Source organism: Triticum urartu, chromosome 1 (genome assembly GCF_003073215.2).
Source record: "Triticum urartu cultivar G1812 chromosome 1, Tu2.1, whole genome shotgun sequence".
Lineage (NCBI taxonomy): Eukaryota > Viridiplantae > Streptophyta > Magnoliopsida > Poales > Poaceae > Triticum > Triticum urartu.
Window position 1 is genome coordinate 486,109,629 of NC_053022.1, and position 20,193 is coordinate 486,129,821.

Here is a 20,193-nt window from a genome sequence, read left to right on the forward strand (position 1 = left end):
CCTACGAGGCAGGTGAAAAACTGCTCGATCTCCTCCTGACTTAGAGTGAAGCACGCGGGAGGGTAGTCATTTCCGGTCTTCTTGGCCTTTTTGCCTTTGCGACGACTTTCCGTGTCCTGCTTCGCCTCATCATCATCATCATCATATATAGCGTGAAGCTCCTGCCTGATGCCCATTGATTTCAAGTCTGCCCTTGCTTTTGGCCCATCTTTGGTCCTCTCTGGAATGTTGAGCAGGGTACCAAGCAGACTCTCGCACACGTTCTTCGTGATATGCATGACATCAAGGCTGTGAGGCACACGGTGGATCTTCCAGTACGGCAAGTCCCAGAAAACAGACCTTGTTTTCCATACCTTCAGCAGCGGCTCTGGCGCCTTTCGCTTCTTTCCCGGCAGTGGGCAGTCTTTCCAATTTTTCAACAGCTCGTCTATTTCCTCGCCGCTCCTCGTACGCGGGCGTCCTCGGGGTTCGGTTTCACCATCGAATAGATCCTTGCGTTTTCTCCACGGGTCATCGTCGCGAAGCCACCTTCGATGTCCCATGAACACGGTTTTCGAAGACCCGGGATCTCTATCTAGCTGGCGATACGTTGTGTCATCCATGCACCTGACGCATCCAAAAAATCCGTGGACCACCTGCCCCGCGACATATCCGTAACCGAGATAGTTGTGCACCGTCGTGAGCAGCGCGGCTCTCATAGGGAAATATTCTTTCTCTGCGGCGTCCCACGTATTGGCTGGCGTTTTCCACAGCGTGTCAAGCTCCTCTTTCAGCAGCCCCAGATACAGATTGATGTCATTCCCTGGTTGTTTCGGTCCTTCAATTAGCATACTCATGTGAATGTACTTCCTCTTCATGCACAATCAGGGGGGAAGGTTGTACATCCACACAAACACAGGCCAGGTGCTATGTGTGCTTCTCTGGCTGCCAAACGGATTGACTCCATCGGTGCTCGCGCCCAGCACGATGTTCCTTGGATCGTTCCCAAATTCTAGGTCTTCGAAGTTCAATGCTTGCCACTGGCTCGCATCCTTAGGGTGACTCAGCATCTTGTCTTTTTTATCTATCTCCGGATCATTTGCGTCATCTTCTCGCTTCTTCTCCTCCCTATCCGCGTGCCAACGCAGGAGCTTTTCTACCTTAGGGTCCGCGAAATACCGCTGCAGACGAGGAGTGATCGGAAAGTACCACACCACTTTTCGAGGAGCTTTCTTCCTCTTCTTGTATCGAGTGACGCCGCACACCGGACATATGGTAGACTCCGCGTGCTCGTCCCGATAAATGATGCAATTGTTCATGCATACATGGTATTTCACGTGCGGTAAATCCAGAGGACACACAATTTTCTTCGCCTCCTCCAAACTGGTCGGGCACTTGTTCCCCTTGGGAAGACGTTCGTGCCAGAATGACATGTTCTCGTCAAAGCATGCGTCGGTCATTTTGTGTTTTACCTTCATCTCCAGAGCCATGAGCGTTACTTTCAGGCGGGTATCCTCGGGCCTGCATCCTTCATACAATGGAGTAACCGCGTCTAACTCAAGTTGATCCATCTTGGCTTTCTCTCGGGCGGCAGCTCTTGCGTTATCCGTCTGCTTGAGAAGCAGCTCTTGAATATGAGGGTCCTGCACCCAGCCCATTGATGGTCCAGCGTCGTCTGCTCCGCCGGCATCATCATCTTCATGATCATGCCCGTCGTCTGCTCCGGCATCTTCCTCATCATCATGTCCTGCATCTTCTACATGATGACTGTGTACAGCATCACCGTCGTGATCATCTCCTGGGGATTCTTCGTCTTCTCGCCCGCCCGAGCCGCGGTGGTTGTCTTGCTGCCCTTCATCATTTCTTGCCCGGCCCCCATGGACGACTTCATAGTCATCTTCATCACCTTGCCACCGATAGCCATTCATGAAACCACGCAAGAGCAGGTGGTCCCGCACCTGCCCGGATTCCGGGTCCGCAATAAGGCTCTTCAGCTTGCATCTTCGACACGGACATCTTATCTCCGTCTCGTTCTTTTGAAGCATCTCGGCTTTCGCGGACCTCAAAAACCTATTCATTATGCCTTCAGTCATCATGCGGACCATGGTCGCCTGCGGGGTAGAGCAAAACGATATTTTAGAACCAAGAAAAAATTTGGCATGACTTTCCCTAAAAATAGGACCAAAAAGAATGCTTAATGCCAAAATTCTCGTCGAAACGGAAATGAATCAACATTCCGGCAAAATATTGGCAACTATCGCATTTCAAATACCGGTACACCTCCAAACACAAACACATATGCAACACCACAAACATATGCAACACCACGAACATACATAGATCTAGCTAGGCCATAAAAAGTGCATGTGCACATTGTTGTAGGGAGAACAACATAAATATAGCTTCCCCCCTTACTTACCTATCAAAACAAGGTAATTTAACCACTTAAATTGAATGAATCTATGGTGGAAATGAGGTGAAAAAGAGGAGGCACCCGAGATAAGGAGGAGGTGGAGAGAATGAAGTGGGGAGAAAGTGAGTGTGGGTAGGAGAGGCTGTCCAAAATATCTTGTTGCTGCCCACTTACTAATGGCGCACCAACTCTAAATGCGCCATTAGTAATCCAGGTTACTAATGGCGCACGCCATTAGTAGTTTTGCAAAAAAACATACTAACGGCGCACGGTGGAACAGTGCGCCATTAGTAGTTTTGCAAAAAAGGGAATAAAAAATATAATAGAAAAAACAACATTAGTGACGCACTTTCCGGCAGGTGCGCCATTACTAGTTACAACTAGTAATGGCGCACTGTGTCTGGATGCGCCATTAGTATGTTTAGACAGGCGCACTAGTTAAAAAAAATTTGATACTAATGGCGCACCCTGGGCCAGGTGCGCCATTAGTAGTTTCAACTCTAATGGCGTATCAGAAGGTCGTGCGCCATTAGTATATATTAATGGCGCACCGCTTGTCTGGTGCGCCATTAGTGTCAATCACATCTATAGCCCTTTTTCTAGTAGTGGTTCCTCCGGTAAACGGGAGTTGCATAATCTCATAGTCATAGGAACACGTATAAGTCATGAAGAAAGCAATAGCAACATACTAAACAATCGGGTGCTAAGCTAATGGAATGGGTCATGTCAATCACATCATTCTCCTAATGATGTGATCCCGTTAATCAAATGACAACACATGTCTATGGTTAGGAAACATAACCATCTTTGATTAACGAGCTAGTCAAGTAGAGGCATACTAGTGACACTTTGTTTGTCTATGTATTCACACATGTATTATGTTTCCGGTTAATACTATTCTAGCATTAATAATAAACATTTATCATGAAATAAGGAAATAAATAATAACTTTATTATTGCCTCTAGGGCATATTTCCTTCAAAGACGTTCCGCTAGTTCGCACAACATAAACAGTCTAGATCCATCTCCTTCCATTTTCAATCCCCTTATGGAATCGTGCTATTTTTGTGGAAAGAACATGAAAAATCGCTAGAAGGGCGGTGTGTTATGGGGAAAAAGGGATTGATCTCACAAGGGAAAACCAAGAGCCAGAGGCACTTCAAACCATCACGCATGAGATGTACTATGGGGAAGTGTCGACAAACTTCATGGTCTGCCATAGAATCAACCGTTGTTGTTGTCATCGTCGACTTGTCGTTGTATGAAAATGGCACCCAAGGACCAGCAGGATCCAGTACAATTGGTACCATCGTAGGCGTGCAGGCACTCCTACTTGAGGTTTTGTCAAGTGTGCTCGGGGCCATACCATGTCTTTCACTTGAAAACGTTGAGCCCTTCCACGAGAGCATGGAAGATGGAATCATGTGACGGCGATTCAACCTTAAAATATTGGTGAACTACCATAGTAAACAAAGGTGTTTTTTGGAGCAAAAGAGGATTTTCGCTTCGATTTCATTTAAAGAAACCAAAACAGTGAAACAGAACAAGTCTGCAAGCGCATGATCCAGACATTCGACTCTAAACCAACTAAGAAAACTAACAACGAGCAGGTATCCAAACCATGGTAAACAGAGATGTGTTTAGTCTTCTCGTTTTGAGGGGAAGAGGCGTTCGAGCTTTTGTTCTTTGAAAAACAAATTTCTTTGGTTTTTGTTGTGCCTGAAAGGATAGCAAAAAGTATTTTTTTTTTTGAATTGTTTGGATTGTTTACCACATGTTTCATGTGATGGATAGCAAAAAGCACTGTTCAGTTCGACCAATGTACCGTCCCACCCGACAGGTGGGGTCCATGCTGAGCACATGGGAAGAGCCTTTTCGCGGAGCTGAATGAACCGAGTCCATGTGAGCCAGCCACCTCAGGCACCCCTCGCTCGGTAGCTACAGTACCACCACCAAATCGACCATCGCCGACTCCTCCGGCGAGATGCCGCTCCCGCTCCGCCGCCTCTCCAGCCCCCTCCGCCGCTCCCTCTCCACCGCCGCCTCGCGCCCCGCCTGGGCGATGGTCTACCGGATCTCGACGGCGGAGGAGTCGGCGCGGGGCGCGTCCCTCTCGCTCGCCCCGCCCCCGCTCCCCTCCCGCGTCACCGTCCCCAAGCGGGCCTTCGCTCTGGACCCCCTCCCGGCCGCCGACCGCCGCTTCATCAACGTCTTCGGCAGCAGCGTCCTCGCCGCGAGCGGCCACGGCCTCCTCCTGCTCGGCGCCTACAAGAACCGCGCCAACGCCTTCGAAATGTTCGAAGACCGGCCCCCGTCCGCCGTCCCGTTCGAGGTCCTCGACCAGGTGTACGAGCGCTGGTGCTGCTCCGACCCGATGAGGCTCGCCCGCTTCGTCTGCAACCCCGTCACCGGCGAGATGGCGCGCCTCCCGGACTTCGACGGCACGGAGGACGCCTTCGCCGCGTCCACGGGCCTCCTCACCCACGCCGACGGCGGGCACGGGCCGCCCAAGAGGTACGCCGCCGCGCAGCTCAGCGTGGTCGACCGCGGACGCCGATTCCTGCTGCGCCGGCTCACTTCAGAGACAGGAAAGTGGGACGAGCTGCTGCTGCCGTCCCCGCTGCCGCCTGGGCGCCGGATGCACATGAACCACGAGGTACTGGACTTCGGGGGCCGGCTCTGGTGGGTGGACGTGAGCTGGGGCGCCGTCAGCGTCGACCCGTTCAGCGACCGGCCTGAGCTCTGCCCCGTCGAGCTGCCAGGAGGCAGCGTGCTTCCTAACCAACAGAGCGCTATAGAGATGTGGCAGCTCCTCCTGCACAGGCGCATGGGGGTCAGCGGCGGCAGGCTGCGGTTTGTGGAGGTTTCTGAGGAGGAGCCCTTCCGCATCAAGTCGTTCACGCTGGACGGCGAGAGTGGCCGTTGGACGCTGGAGCATCAGGTGTCGTGGAGAACTCTCTATTCCGATGCCAAGGCGACGCCTTTGATTGCTGCCATTGATCCACTCGACCCCGACTCGCTGTATTTCACCGTGCTTGTGGGCAAGGCATCATGTTTAAGCGTGGATCTCTCTGTGCCTGTCGGCAAAGCATTATGTTTAGGCGTGGACATGCGCTCGAAGAGACCGACTGAGTCTATGGCATTAGGTGGTGGCGGCGTTCATCCAAGCAAGTGCAACTCAAGCTTCGTTCTGCCATGTGTGCTCCCCTCATTTCTCGGATCAAGCTCCATTCCAGGTGATCACACCCACACATTTCTCTTTAGTTACAATTCAACGATGTCTACCTAAGTACATGATTACTGGCTTGGTCAGACTCTACATACGTGTTTAGTTCAAATCATGTGTGCTTGGCCCCTTGTGTGCCACATTGGTTGTGTTATTGAGCCATGCCTGCAGTTTGTCCAGTTTTTTCTTCAACCATTTCGACCTATTAGTTTTCTAATCATGTCAGATTTTGCCTTGGTCAAGAGAAAATTTATTTTGAAACATGTATGCAGTAGTATGACTGTATGAGTATTTAGCTTCTAAACATCTAATTTTAGCGCTATTTGTAGCGTAGGTTAATCCTATAATGATCAGCGTTGGTATATTCTCAGTTATATGAAGCTGTTTATTTCTTTTCTGAAACTATTTCCAAAATGGTGTTCATTATTGTGAGGATTTCCATGGGAGAAATCCGGTATATCTTTGGTAATAGTTTTGATAAAAACTATTGAATTGGTGCATATCTTCTCTTCTGCCTGTTATCATTATTTGGCTGCTAGTTAATGCAGCGAAGTAGGGGCAGCCTCCTTTGGTGATTTGTTCCAAGTTAGAATCCAGTCTAAAACCTGATTAGAGTTATCTCCTGTTTATGATTTTCTAATTTACAACATGTTCTATATTTATCTCTCTCTATGCAATGAAGTTTTAGAAAGGCAGAAGGCTCCTTCAGGATTTTGTATCCATTTTAATCACCTAATGCATTACTTTGTTTGACTGAATGCTCAGTGCTTTTTCTAAAATACAATTGTATTCTTGTGATTGTCATGTAGTCATGGCTTATGCCATGCTGCACTGAATTCTTGACAGCCTGCTTTATGTATCAGTTGTCTAGCTCTTGTATGAGATGCAGTGAAATCCGTACTGTTATGATTTTTTGTTGTTGTTAGTATTATGTTTTGTGTGTGTTAGTATTAGGACTGCTGTTAGCATTTTGATTTTTTGTGTTAGTATTAGGATTTTTGTTTGAAATCTTGTACACTGATAATCATATCCCTTTGTAGGCAAGAACGGCCTCATGAAAAACAAGACTCTGGCAGATATTCTGGTTCGTTCAGACAAACAGCCGAATGCCTGAACGGTACCGATTTACCACCTAACGAATCTCTGGGTACTTTCTCTTAGCTAATGGTCATTTGTGAATGCATTTTTGGCTATATATCATCCCTTCACATGTCTATGATGCTGTATTGTTCTTTTATATATTCGTTACTCAATCCATGCATTTTATAACCTGGGAAACAATGTTGTGCATATTTAACAAGTTATTACTATTTTCAGCTTGTTCTCTCTGTATTTTCAAATATACTGACATCTTTCATTGTGAATACCTGAAAGTCTCTGGTTGAGTTCTACTCAGGGTTTTGTGGAACTTGAAATATTTGTAGGGGCCCAAAACTAGTTTACATTCTATTCTACATTTTGTATGTTGGCATATTCTCAAATCCGTAACCATCGCTGATAATTCTGTGTAAACGATTAGTTGTGTTGAAATTTGCTACCTGAATTTATTCTTCTAGTCGTGCACTCTTGTGGTAGTTGGCAACTTGACATATGCTGAAACTATGAGTTGGCATCTTATCATGGATCTTCCATCCAAGTCTATTAAATACTCCCTCCGATCCAAATTAATTGACGCACACTTAGTACAACTTTAGTATGAAGTTATACTAAGTGTGCGCCAAATAATATGGATCGGAGGGAGTAACATTTCCTGACCTAGCAGGTGTGATTGTGTCCGAAACTAAAGATCGATCAAACCATCACGTATAGAGGTACAGGAGCCTGCCCTTGTTCATTATCCCGACCACTGCCTTACTGAATATATTTTATAAAAGCCTGAAATTAAAGGCAGCGGCGGAGCCAGCGTATAGCCATTGGGTTCAACTGAACCCAATGGATCTTGCCTGGTACGTGCGTATATATACGTGTTTGATCGATGTGAACCCAATAAAATATTTTGGCTGACCCCACCACATCTCACATACGTGGAACAAAGGTCTCAAAAGGCGAAAGTCCATGCAGTTGTTTTACAAGAATCGTGAGTGTGTGAATCACGTAACCGTTTTTGCACCCCTAAAAAAATGTAATCGTTTCTACGAGAAAAGCGCACGCCTCGTCGAAGACTGGGTTTTTTTCATCGTTCGTCTGTTCTGATTCCCATCTCGCCTGTTCGCCTCGCTCGGCGCCTCCGCCACTGCCGCACGCCCGCGGCAAGTAGACGTCTGCAGATCGACGTTGGCAATACTGAAGCCTAAAATTTGAGGTAATTAGATTATATACTTGCATCTCCTCTCCTTTTGTGTATGTTCTATCTATCCTAAAACACTAGTACGGCAGTGACTGTTTTGCCCTAGTTTTTTATTTGTTTTTCTCCATGAACTTTGATTGATCTAGGCTATGAAGTGGTATTTATTTTCAAGAAAACTCGATCACCAGATCAAGATAATGATATAGGCACATCAAGGTCACCCATTAGACGTAGGCTAAGTGCATCAAATCTTACTACGGCTAGTCTCCTAAAGCCTACTATGCATACATAAATTAACTTAGATGAATTGCCTTATGATCCTGCTGATCGAAAGTTATATAATACCACTCTGTTTATAATATGTAAACAAGTGTTTATATAATTTTATTGAACAGGTATGTCTTGCACACTTCAGTTTTTAATGCAACACAATGTGTGATATATGATACCATATTTCTATTCATTATGTTGTTTTTGGGTACTATAATTTTGTTGGAACATAATTTAAAATTAGACATTACACTTCACATAATAGTACTAAGTTCTCCCTGCAAAAGAAGTACTAAGTTCTCACAACGAGTCATGGAGTGAACCCAATGGTCAAATTTTCTGGCTCCGCCCCTGATTAAAGGTGCCTACCTATTTCATCAGTATGCGAATTATGTTTGCTTCTCGTGAAATGCTTTTGGATATCTGGTGTACCCTGAAAGTGAAGCTCCCTTGCTTACTACACCAGTGTTGATTGTGTAGTTTCGTTTCATCAGTAGTAAGCAAATACGGTACTAAACTTGGAAACAGGCATAGATGGACCAAAGTAGCTTTTTTTTTACTCAAAACATTTTTTTTTCATATTACTCATCTCCACATTGTTATTCAAACTCTCCTGATGTTTCTGTTCTCTCTCTTTTAAACTAACAGATACAAGTCATCTGATCAACTAGGAAGCTGATGGTGGATAAGTGTTTACCAAACTCCTTTTGGGGAATATGGAGAAGCTTGGGTTTGCTGGAGTTAGCTGGTGGCAGTTGCTATCTCGTTTTGGGGAATCTGTGCGAGTTGGCTCACATTAGAACATTCTAGTAGATTACTAGGTTTGATTAATGAGCATGTATTGATCATTGGAGAATACTCACATACTTGCAAGACGATCGCATATATATATATCTTCCGCATGTTTATGAGAAATCCTACTGAGGGGTCTCTCTCTTTGATTCTCTGTTTGCCCGTCCACTGATGTGCGAGGCAGCTTCGACGAAGTGATGATTAGTTCAACGGTATAAGTTCGATCTGCGATGATAACAGAAACAATGTAATCGCATAGCTTTATGTATCTTTTTTCTTTGGATTTGGAGGGACTGAGTTGCTCTATCAATAGTCACCGTGGAAATTGTGTTTTTTTAGGGGTTCCGTGGCACTTTTTTTTTTGAAGCGGCAGGGGTTCCGTGGCACTGTGTGCTGAGTTTGAGCAATGGAGCTCTGAGATGGACATGTTGCCGATGGCCCTCGGGCCTCGGCCCAGCGCCAGGCCCTGGGAATTTTGGCGGGAAAATGGTGACGTCAGGTGTCCAGCCAATGGGAAGCTTTTGCAGCGCAGTTCGACCATCCATAACGCTGAACCCGGTCCATACACCACACCTGGTATCTACGCTGCGTGCACCCAGTCCACGTGCACCAAGCGTTCCAGAACAATCCATTCTCCCCACCACCACAACTCCACAAGGAAATCTCCACAGCCAGCGAGATGCCGCTCCGCCGCCTCCTACGCCTGTCCGCGGTCGTCTCCGGCGGCCTCCGCCGCTCCCTCACCACCGCCGCCTCGCATCCCCGGTGGGACGCGATGGGCGCCACGGCGTCGGCGCCCCCCGGAGCGCCGAGCGCGGGGGTGTACCTCTATCACCCGCCGCGCGTCTCCCAACTGTACGTCCCGGAGCACCTCGCCTACACCGGCGCCGTCCCCGACCCCGACAGCGACGTCACGCAGGTTTTCGGCGGCGAGGTCTGCGCCGCGAGCGGCGACGGCCTCCTCCTCCTCGTCTACTCAGACTTCCGCTTCGTGGCCCCCGTCGTCGCCAAGCAGGGCGCCCATCGGCTGCGGCAGACGCCCAGCACGCCCACCGTCGACCCCACCCACGTCCCCGCCACCACGCACTTCGTCTTCAACCCTGTCACCCGCCAGCTATCCCGCCTCCCCTACATCGCCTGCCACCCGGTGGTGAAGTTCTTGTACGGCCGCGGCATGGGCCTCCTCACCCATGCCGACCGCGGGCACGGGCACGGGCCGCCTGACAGGTTCGCCGCCGCCAACCTGCTTGAGGGGAACCTCATGCTCCGGTTCCTCTCGCACAAAGACATGTGGGAGATCGTGGCGGTCCCGCCGTGCCAGCTCCCGTCTGCGCGGCGGTTGAAGATAAACCAAGAGCCGCTGGCGTTCCGCGGCCGCCTGTGGTGGGTCGACGTGATCTGGGGCGCAGTCTCCGCCGACCCCTTCAGCGACCGGCCGGAGCTCTCCTTCGTCGAGCTGCCGAGGGGCAGCGTGCTCCCTGCAGGCGCTCAGGAGGACCAAGCGCTCGGCCTAGGGAGTATGTTGCCTGACGCCGACAGCATCTTGTGCTGGAGGAAGGCCCCCGTCAGGTACCGGCGCGTGGGCGTCAGCGAAGGGCGGCTGCGGTACGTCGAGGTCTCTCGAGAGGAGCCGTTTCTACTCAGCTCCTTCGCGCTCGATGACGAAGGCAGCGGCTGGACGCTGGAGCACCGGGTGGCGCTCAGCAAGCACTTGCCGGAGGGGAAGACGCCGCAAATTGGCCTTCTTGATCCTCTTAACGCCAATGTGGTGTACCTCATGGTTGACGAGCAAACCATTATCGTCGTGGACATGGACAGGAAGGAGGTGACTGGGAGCTATCTGTCTAATGTCGACGTCTCCTACATACCATGTGTTCTTCCACCATGGCTTGGATCGACCCGGATCCCTTCTGCAGGTAGTCGCTTGCTCGTTCAACACATTATATACTTTCAGTTTTAGTAGATGCGTAATGGATGAGTTTCTTTGTGGATCACCTTTGACAGAATTTATTTTGTGTATCCTAGTGGTAGGATTTGTTGATCGTAATGTGGGGGTAGTGCAGTAGACATATTACTTTTCTTTACATGGCCATCTGACTATATAAAAGTAATTTATCATGCTGTATATTAACAGATATCATATTTATATCCTGTGTTTTGTAACAATTGGGATTGCAATATACTGATATGAGCCACTAAGATATCATTTGAAACTCGAAAGCTGTAATCAGCAAGGACTAAAATGTGTCAATCGTATCCAGAACGCAGATTTTACTTTGTTCTCAATCCCAAACTTCTCCTTGATTTGAAACTTCCAATCCCTTGTCATTTCTACCTGTTTTCCCGGTCATAAGAATTTTCCTTGAAACATATTCGGTGGTCTAAGTGATTTAGCTTTTGAACAGGAAGTTTACAACGTTTTTGTTGCTTCGATGGTACACTGTATGTATGTTCTACCTTATGTTTTCATATCTCTATAATTTGGTTTTAGAAGGTAACTTAAGGATTTAAATCTGTTGCATCCTTTTATTAATTCCTCTACTCTAGTCATTTGCTACCTTCCTCTATTGTTGTGCTATCACTTATGGGTACAGTGCTGAATTCTTCAGAACCTGCTCTAACTATCATTTTTTTGCCACTTTAATTCTTGTATACAATGCACAGAAATCTATAATGTTCTAAATTGTATTGTGTTAGTGTTGCTTCTGCTGTTCAAATTCTTGTAAATTGATCAAGTTAACTCTTTTCAGGCAAGAAGGACCCTGTGACTAACAAGACTTTGTCAGACGTCCTGGTTCGCTCTAAAATCCTGTAGAAGAGACTAAGGTGCCAATTTACCAGCTAATGATCTCTCTTTACTTTATGTTAGCTCATGCTTCTTGTTGTCTCTCATCCATTCACATTTGTCGTATGCTGCATTCTTTGGGGTAAACCCTCCTTTTGGAAAGAATGCTGCATTCTTAATACAAGCATCTCTTAGTCAATCGATGCAGTTTATGGATTGAAAAAAGCAAGCAGTATGCATCTTTTTGCCAATTACAACGATTATCTTCAACTGGTTTCGTGTGTATTTTCTAACATATCCCTATCCTTAAAACCAGCTTCTATTTGGTTGTGTTCAAGTTGATGTTTTAGTGCAACCTAGTAACACATTTACTTCTTAGAATAATTATTGTGTGCTACCTGAAATTGTTATTCCACTCATATTCTTCTGGCAGCTACTTGCCAGGCTGCCAAAATTTATGGGTTGGTGTGTCAGCATGGATATTCCATCCCTTCATTCAGGTGTATTAGTGTTTCTGAACTAGCAGGCAGAAAGGATGCCTAGCCTTATTTGTCTGGTGACCACTGCATTAGAATCTGAAGGATATCACTGTATTAGAATCTCAAGGATATCTAGCCTTGTCATCATGATGCCCACCATTTTTTTCGACTTAAGGAGCATCACTCCCATCTTTCCTTTCTGAAAGTTGATAAAAACAAATGACGATATGATGACCGCCATTGTTTTTCCTTTTTCTGAAACGAAAAGGTGTGGTAGCTCCTGGGGGCACCGACCCCCGGTTATCCTATCCGTCTGTCCCCATTGAGATTCGTACGGTGTTCTGCTGTTGCATGCTTATGCATGCAATTTGACTACTCTAAATGTGATGCTCCTAGGGATTATTAGGCTGGAGTGGTCAGGCTGCAGGTTGTAGGCCTGTGATCAGGCACCCTATTGCTGATAAGACTTGTCAAGGGCCATGCAGGCTAGGTTGTCAGGGGCTGTTTGGATTGTGACTATCTTTGTCATATATTGTCACATGATTTTTGTCACACCTGTTTTAGTTGAGTTGCTCAAATTGTTAGCCACAATTTGGCTTGCCTAAGAAAATCTTGTCACACTTTTTGTGTATATGATATGTGGAGTTCACTGCTCATAAAAAAAATTCCTTGCCTAAGGTGTGGCTAGAACCAAACACCTATCTAACTTGATCAAACTTGCCTAAGATTAGGTATGACAAAATGTGGCAAGGTGGCTGGAACCAAACAGCCCCTCAATACTCGGTGTTCCCGACAATGAGTCAGGCCATGCGTCTCCCATGACCAGTCAACTCCAATAGCTGAACGTTTCTCTCTCTCTCCCTTCTAAACTTTGCACGCTCAGTCTTAAAATGCATGTAGGTTGTGAAAATACCTCTTAAAAAACTCTCCAAAAATCTTTGCATGGGGCAGCTCTCTCTCACCTTTGCATGCTGCACATTCTCTCTCCTCTTCTTTCGTTTCAACGCCTAGGGTCTCACGGAAAAGGATCAGCAGTGACCCAGTGATGCGACAGGCGAGGGAGAATCTGTAGATGGTAAACAGTACGCTACTCCAGCTTTTACTGTTCATATAGGCTGCTAATCCAAACGATGGTGCAGGGCCCGCACATATCCCAACGAGACGGCTACTGCCTGAATGGTCGTGATAGCCGGATGTCTAGACACCCGGGTGTTGAAAAGCCGGTCTCTTTTCTGAAATACTAACTGATTAAAGTCTGAAACTGAAGCTTGATCTTTTTTAAAATTGATCGTGGTGTAATTTTCCACAACCAAACCTTGGATTGAAAATGAATGTGTTATCCAGTTGATATTCCACTAACTTATTTCACTTTTGGAAATACACATTGATGGACTAACTGTAGTAGCATTTCGGTTTACTGAATTTCATCTTGCTGTTTATCCATATCACTCATCTTCTTGATATGTTCATTCAAATGTGTCTAATGTTTCTTATTTTGTTTTCAGATTTCTCAAAACTAGCCGATGCTGCTCCGTAATCAATTAGGAAGCTGATGGTGGTATCTTACTGAACTCTTATTTTGGTGAAAATCTGCAGGAGTCTTGGTTTGATGGTGTTTCGCGATCAACTTAACTGCATCTCCTTCGTAGGGAAATTGGAGAGAATTTTCAGACTATCCGGTTCCGGTCACAGCAGAACATTAAACAGATCCAGCATGTAACGACCATTACTGAACATCATATATGCTGTGTTTGCTAGCTAGCCAATATATTCCTAGGGCATGGTTACTCCGATGAAAAATCTCATTTAGGGATTTCGGCGTATGTCATCCATGCAGCATTGGTGGTTTGTTCCAGTGCAGTATTGCTATTTGTGTCCTGAGTAATGTATGCTTTTGTTCTAGTTGATGGTATATTGGCATATTGCTCTTGATTTTAGTTAATATATGAAGGATTACAACTCAATTTGGCTTCCGTGCGTGATGATTAGATGCATCATGAAAATACTGATTGAAAACGGGAAGACTCAACAGTAGTTTGTTGTTAGCTTGTCATTACTAGACAGTGGGTTGCCTAACAATTCATAACATACTACTTACTCCCTCTGTTCCTAAATACAAGTCTTTGTAGAGATTCCAATATGAACGACATACGGAGCAAAATGAATGAATCTACACTCTAAAATGCATCTATATACACCCGTATGTGGTTTATCATAAAATCTTTACAAACACTTATAGTATTTAGGAATGGAGGGAGTATATAGTATTGGTCTAAAAATCATTTATAGCGCCTCGCTTCTTCTTTGAAGCACGTAAAAAAGGGTTTCATGCATTCCATCATAAGAACAACGATGCTCGCCATTGCTGAGCGATTAGCTTTGGCACCGGTACTCCGGTAGCCCGTGTCGGAGCTAATCGCACATAGGCAGCAAGGTGTCTCCAACTCCTCGACGATCAGGTTCACGCCAAGCTTGGATATTTTGGGGGAATTTGCGGCAGTTGGTTCTCATATCCAACTACACAGTTGATTCAACATGCTTAGCCTTGATAACCACTATCCGGGTTCTTTTTGCGGGTCTTGATTGTTAAACATGCAACATGTCACGTTATGTGACCGGCGCATCTCATAGGAGATAGTTGAGATAGTTAGGTTGTTAGAGTCTTATGTTTATCTCATGTAACCTCTTATCTCTATCTTCTTTCTTGATCTCCTAGCTTGTAATCCAAACTGCATGTATGCACTGTTATAGGAGGTGCGCCCCATCTATTTAACACGAACTCGTCGGCCTGAGCGAGGCAAGATGTTCCGCTAGTTCGCACATGGTAATCAGAGCCTCATCTCTTCCCATCTACCTGAGCCTAGCCATGTCTTCCTCCTCCTCCTCCGGCTCCTCCCAACCTACCCTCAATGGACAGGTCACCGAGAAGCTAATACGCACGAACTACATGTTGTGGCGCACGCAGGTTACTCCCCATGTGCGTGGCGCCGGTGTCTTCGGCTACGTCAACGACACCATGCCGGAGCCGACCAGGCTTCATGTCACCAAGGACAAGGATGGCAAAGAAAGCTCTGCACCCAACCCTCTCCACCCAATCTAGGTCAGGGAGGATCAGCAGGTGTTGGGATACTTTCTCAGCACCCTCTCCAAGGAGGTGCTCGTCACGGTGACCACAGTCACCACGGCGCACGCGCTCTGGACCACGTTGGTAGGTATGTTCACGTCGCAGTCCATGAGCCGTGTGAACAATATCAGGAAGGCGCTCATCAACGCACAGAAGGGCAACCAGACGGTTGCCGCCTACTTCGCCTCTCTCCGCGGCCTCGCCGATGAGCTTGCTGCTGCGGGGAAGGCCATCCAAGACGACGAGCTCATCTCCTACATCATCCACGGGCTCGACGTCGACTACCAGCCCCTTGTCTCTGCCCTCGATGCCCGCGTCACGCCGGTCTCCCTCGACGAGCTCTACGCCATGCTCAGCAACTTCAACCAGCGCATGGCCCAGTTCAACCACTCGGGCGGCGGCTTCTGCTCCTCTGCCAACGCCGCGGTCCGCGGCCGTGGTGGCGGCTCACGTGGCCATGGCTCTTCCCGCAACAAGGGGAAGTCTGGAGGTCACGGTGGTGGCGGCAACAGTGGCAGCGGCAGCTCCAACGGCCACTCCGGTGCCTCCCGCGATCGCCGTGGTGGGGGTCCAAATCGGGCCCGATCAGAGACACCCGCTGCCAAATTTGTGGTAAGCCAGGGCACATCGCGAAAGACTGCTGGTATCGTTACGATGAAGATGACGATGACTCCCAAGATGAAGAAAAGGTGGCCGCCGCGGCTGATGGATCCTACGGCGTCGACACAAATTGGTATGTTGATAGTGGTGCCACTAATCACATAACCAATGAGCTTGAGAAGGTCACGATGAAGGAAAAGTACCGTGGCAAAGATCACATCCACACGGCGAGTGAAGAAGGTATGCAGATTTGTCACATTGGTCATTCTATTTTTCATACCCCTCATCATCCAATTCATCTTAAGAAAATCTTGCATGTCCCTAGTGCTGCTAAAAGTCTTCTCTCTGTTCATAGAATTGCCCTTGATAATCATGTTTTCCTCGAATTTCATCCATACTTTTTTTTGATCAAGGATCAGGCAACGAAGAAGGTTCTCTATCAAGGTAGATGTGTTCGAGGGATTTACTCGTTGATTCCGGAGCTTAGGAGACTCAATAAACAAGCCAATGGTGTTGTCAAAGTCTCGTCAACACAGTGGCACGATCGATTAGGGCATGCTGCTTTTTCTTTAGTTGAAAGATTACTTAGGAAAAATAAACTCACATTTGTTGGTGAGCGAAATGTCGAAACTATTTGTGATTCCTGTCAATGTGCTAAAAGTCATCAATTACCATATCCAATATCTACTAGTGTTTCTACCAAACCATTTCAATTAATTTTCTCTCATGTGTGGGGTCCTGCCCCTACCTCTGTTGGTAGACACGGGTATTATGTGAGCTTCATAGATGACTATAGCAAATTTGTATGGATTTACCTCAAAAAGAGATCCGATGTATTTTAAGTTTTTCAAAACTTTCAAGCCTTGGTTGAATGAAAATTTGCTAGCAAAATTATTGCAGTATGAAAAACTAAACTCCTTTTTCCAAACACTTGGCATATCACACCATGTTTCATGCCCTCATGCTTATCAGCAGAATGGCTCTGCTGAACGCAAGCACAGGCACATAGTTGAGGTTGGGCTAGCCCTCTTGGCAGGGGCCTCCATGCCTCTCAAGTTTTGGGATGAGGCTTTTCTCACCGTTGTTCATATCATCAATATGCTTCCTAGTTGAGTCATCAACAATGAAACTCTGGTAAAAAGATTCTTCACACAAAACCAGAATACAAATCTCTTCGTGTTTTGGGTGTGCTTGTTGGCCCAATCTTCGCCCATACAACAAACACAAACTCATGCTACGCTCCAAGTAGTGTGCTTTTCTAGGATATAGCCCTCAACACAAAGGTGTCAAGTGTTTAGATATATCCACTGGTCGCGTATATATATCTCGTGACGTTGTTTTTGACGAAACAAAGTTTCCATTCGCCACTCTACATCCAAACGTTGGCGCTCGCCTTCGAGAAGAAATTCTCCTCCTGCCCACTCATCTCACCAGTATTGATCAAGGGGGATCCGAATTATGATGATCAATTGTTGACTAACTCTGCTACTAATGGTGTGCATGAGCTTTCTGATGATGCTACAGGAGAAAACAGCGAAAACGATGCAGAAATCCATGAAAAAAACGCGCCGGCAGGTCCATATTCCACGTGTCCGCTTCTGGGAGGCAAATCCTCCTCGGGATCGGCCCCGCAACAGCAGCCCAGTCGATCCCCCTTAGGATCCGCATTCGCAGGCGCGACAGACGCGCCTGCGGCAGCGTCCACCGACCACGTCGTTGTCTCCAGCCCAGCGCGCGACACGTGTTCCCCCTCCAGTGGCGGCGGCCCGAGTCCCCCTCTGCGCCACTCCTCGCCTGGCACGCGGCTGCACGCGGCTTGTTAGGACGGCGTGCGGTTCGGCGACCAGCCGCTCGTGTACAAGCGGCACGACTCCGTTCGCCAACCTGCCGCGGGGCCCAAGCCTGACGCGGGATCCGGCGCGGACTCCAGCGCGCCCACGCGCGCGTCCACACGCCCGACCGGCGTCCGCTTTGAGGTGGGTACGCCATCAGCCAATGGCGAGGCCCCAGGATCCTCTGCGCCGACCGAAGACGCTGCACATGACCAAATCGTCACAGAAGATCCGACAAGAGCAGATTCTGCTACAGGAGTCCCTGCCCCGGGATTCTCTGTGGCTGGTGATCCTGCTGCTGCACCGTCACGCCGTACATGACTACAACATGGGTAATACATCATGTTAATTATAAACACATAACCAAATATGGTATGGTTTGTTCTACAGGTGAACCACATACACTTGAGGAAGCACTTGGTGATGAAAAATGGAAGAATGCCATGAACGAAGAATACATGGCACTTAAGAAAAATAAAACTTGGCATTTAGTTCCCCCACAGCAAGATAAAAAATTAATTGATTGCAAGTGGGTATTCAGAATCAAAAAGAAATCTGATGGAACTATTGATCGCTATAAAGCTAGGCTCGTTGCAAAGGGTTTTAAACAACGGTATGGCATAGACCATGAGGACACGTTTAGTCCGGTTGTTAAAGCTACCACTATCTGTCTTGTTTTGTCTATTGTTGTTTTCAGGGGATGGAGTCTCAGACAACTTGATGTACAGAACGCGTTTCTTCATGGTGTTCTGGAAGAGGAGGTATATATGAAACAACCTCCTGGGTTTATAAGTAAAAGTGCACCCTCTTATGTCTGCAAGTTGGACAAAGCACTCTATGGCTTGAAACAGGCACCAAGAGCATGGTACTCCCGTCTCTGTCACAAAATGCAAACACTTGATTTTGTTCCTTCAAAGTCCGGCACTTCTTTGTTCATCTACAACAAATCTAATACATGCATATTTGTCCTAATATATGTTGATGATATTATTGTGACAAGCTCGTCTGATGAAGCCATCACAGGACTTTTGAAAGATTTGAGTGCAGATTTTGCCTTGAAGGATCTTGGAGACTTGTATTATTTTCTTGGGATTGAAGTAAAGAGGCACAAGGAAAGTATGCAGTTGACTTGGTAAGGAAAGCTGGTCTGGAAGGTTGTAAACCTACACCTACTCCACTATCAAGCTCAGACAAATTATCTCTTACACAAGGAACTCTCTTGACTCAAAAGGACAGCACAAAATACAGGAGCCTGGTAGGAGCTCTTCAATACCTCACTCTTACTAGGCCTGATATTTTTTTTGCTGTTAACAAAGTATGTCAGTTCCTTCATGCACTTACAACTGTCCATTTTAACTGCTGCCAAAAGGATAGTTCGATATGTCAAAAACACATTAAGCATGGGTCTTAATTTCAGCAAAACATCCTCTACACTTGTCAGTGCCTTCTCTGATTCTGATTGGGCAAGCTGTCTTAATGATAGACGATCTACTTGTGGTTTTGTTATTTTCTTTGGATCCAACTTGATATCATGGTGTGCTCGCAAACAAGCTACAGTCTCCAGATCCAGTACAGAGGCAGAATATAAGGCTCTAGCAAATGCCACAGCTGAAATTCTATGGGTTCAGTCCATACTAAAGGAACTTGGTATAAAGAGTAAACAAGCTCCTTGTATATGGTGTGATAATCTTGGTGCTACCTATCTTTCAACTAATCCAGTGTTTCATGCAAAGACTAAACACATTGAGATAGACTTTCATTTTGTCAGAGAAAGAGTTGCTCAGAAGCAACTTGACATTCGTTTTGTGCATTCCCGTGAGCAAATTGCAGATGTGTTCACAAAGGCATTGCCTGTCAAGAGCTTTGAAAACTTCAAGTATAATCTTAACTTAATGCAGTTGTGATTAAGGGAGGGTGTTAAAAATGCAACATGTTACATTATGTGACCGACGCATCTCATAGGAGATACTCCCTCCGTTTCGAATTACTCGTCGTAGAAATGGATGTATCTAGATGTATTTTAGTTTTAGATACATTCATTTCCGCGACGAATAATTCGGAACGAAGGGAGTAGTTGAGATAGTTAGGTTGTTAGAGTCTTATGTTTATCTCATATAACCTTTTATCTCTATCTCCATTCTTGATCTTCAAGCTTGTAATCCAAACTGCATGTATGCGCTGTTAAGGGAGGTGCGCCCCCATCTATTTAACACGAACCCGTCGGCCTGAGCGAGGCAAGATGTTTCGCTAGTTCGCACATTGATCACTCAGTGTTTACTTGCAAGGCATCGCTTACTTTCAGTCAGAAAATGGGTCGACACATCCACCTGTTTAATTATGTCACGAGAAGTTCTACTCCATGCAATAATTCTTCTGATGAGCAATTTTACTTGGATATCTTTATCT

General features: G+C 46.6%; 2 protein-coding genes across 2 annotated transcripts; both read left to right on the forward strand.

Moving 5' to 3' along the window:
- Positions 1–4,337: 4,337 nt before the first annotated feature.
- On the forward strand, positions 4,338–6,884 carry LOC125536155. Its single transcript, XM_048699308.1, has 2 exons — positions 4,338–5,628; positions 6,659–6,884. Exons 1-2 carry the CDS (start codon positions 4,377–4,379, stop codon positions 6,730–6,732), a joined length of 1,326 nt encoding a protein of 441 aa, XP_048555265.1. The 5' UTR covers positions 4,338–4,376; the 3' UTR covers positions 6,733–6,884.
- A 2,719-nt stretch (positions 6,885–9,603) lies between these two features.
- On the forward strand, positions 9,604–14,169 carry LOC125536162. The gene is made up of 3 exons (XM_048699320.1): positions 9,604–10,883; positions 11,718–11,793; positions 13,737–14,169. The coding sequence occupies exons 1-2, from the start codon at positions 9,647–9,649 to the stop codon at positions 11,780–11,782; spliced, it is 1,302 nt and encodes a 433-aa protein (XP_048555277.1). The 5' UTR covers positions 9,604–9,646; the 3' UTR covers positions 11,783–11,793; positions 13,737–14,169.
- Positions 14,170–20,193: the final 6,024 nt, after the last annotated feature.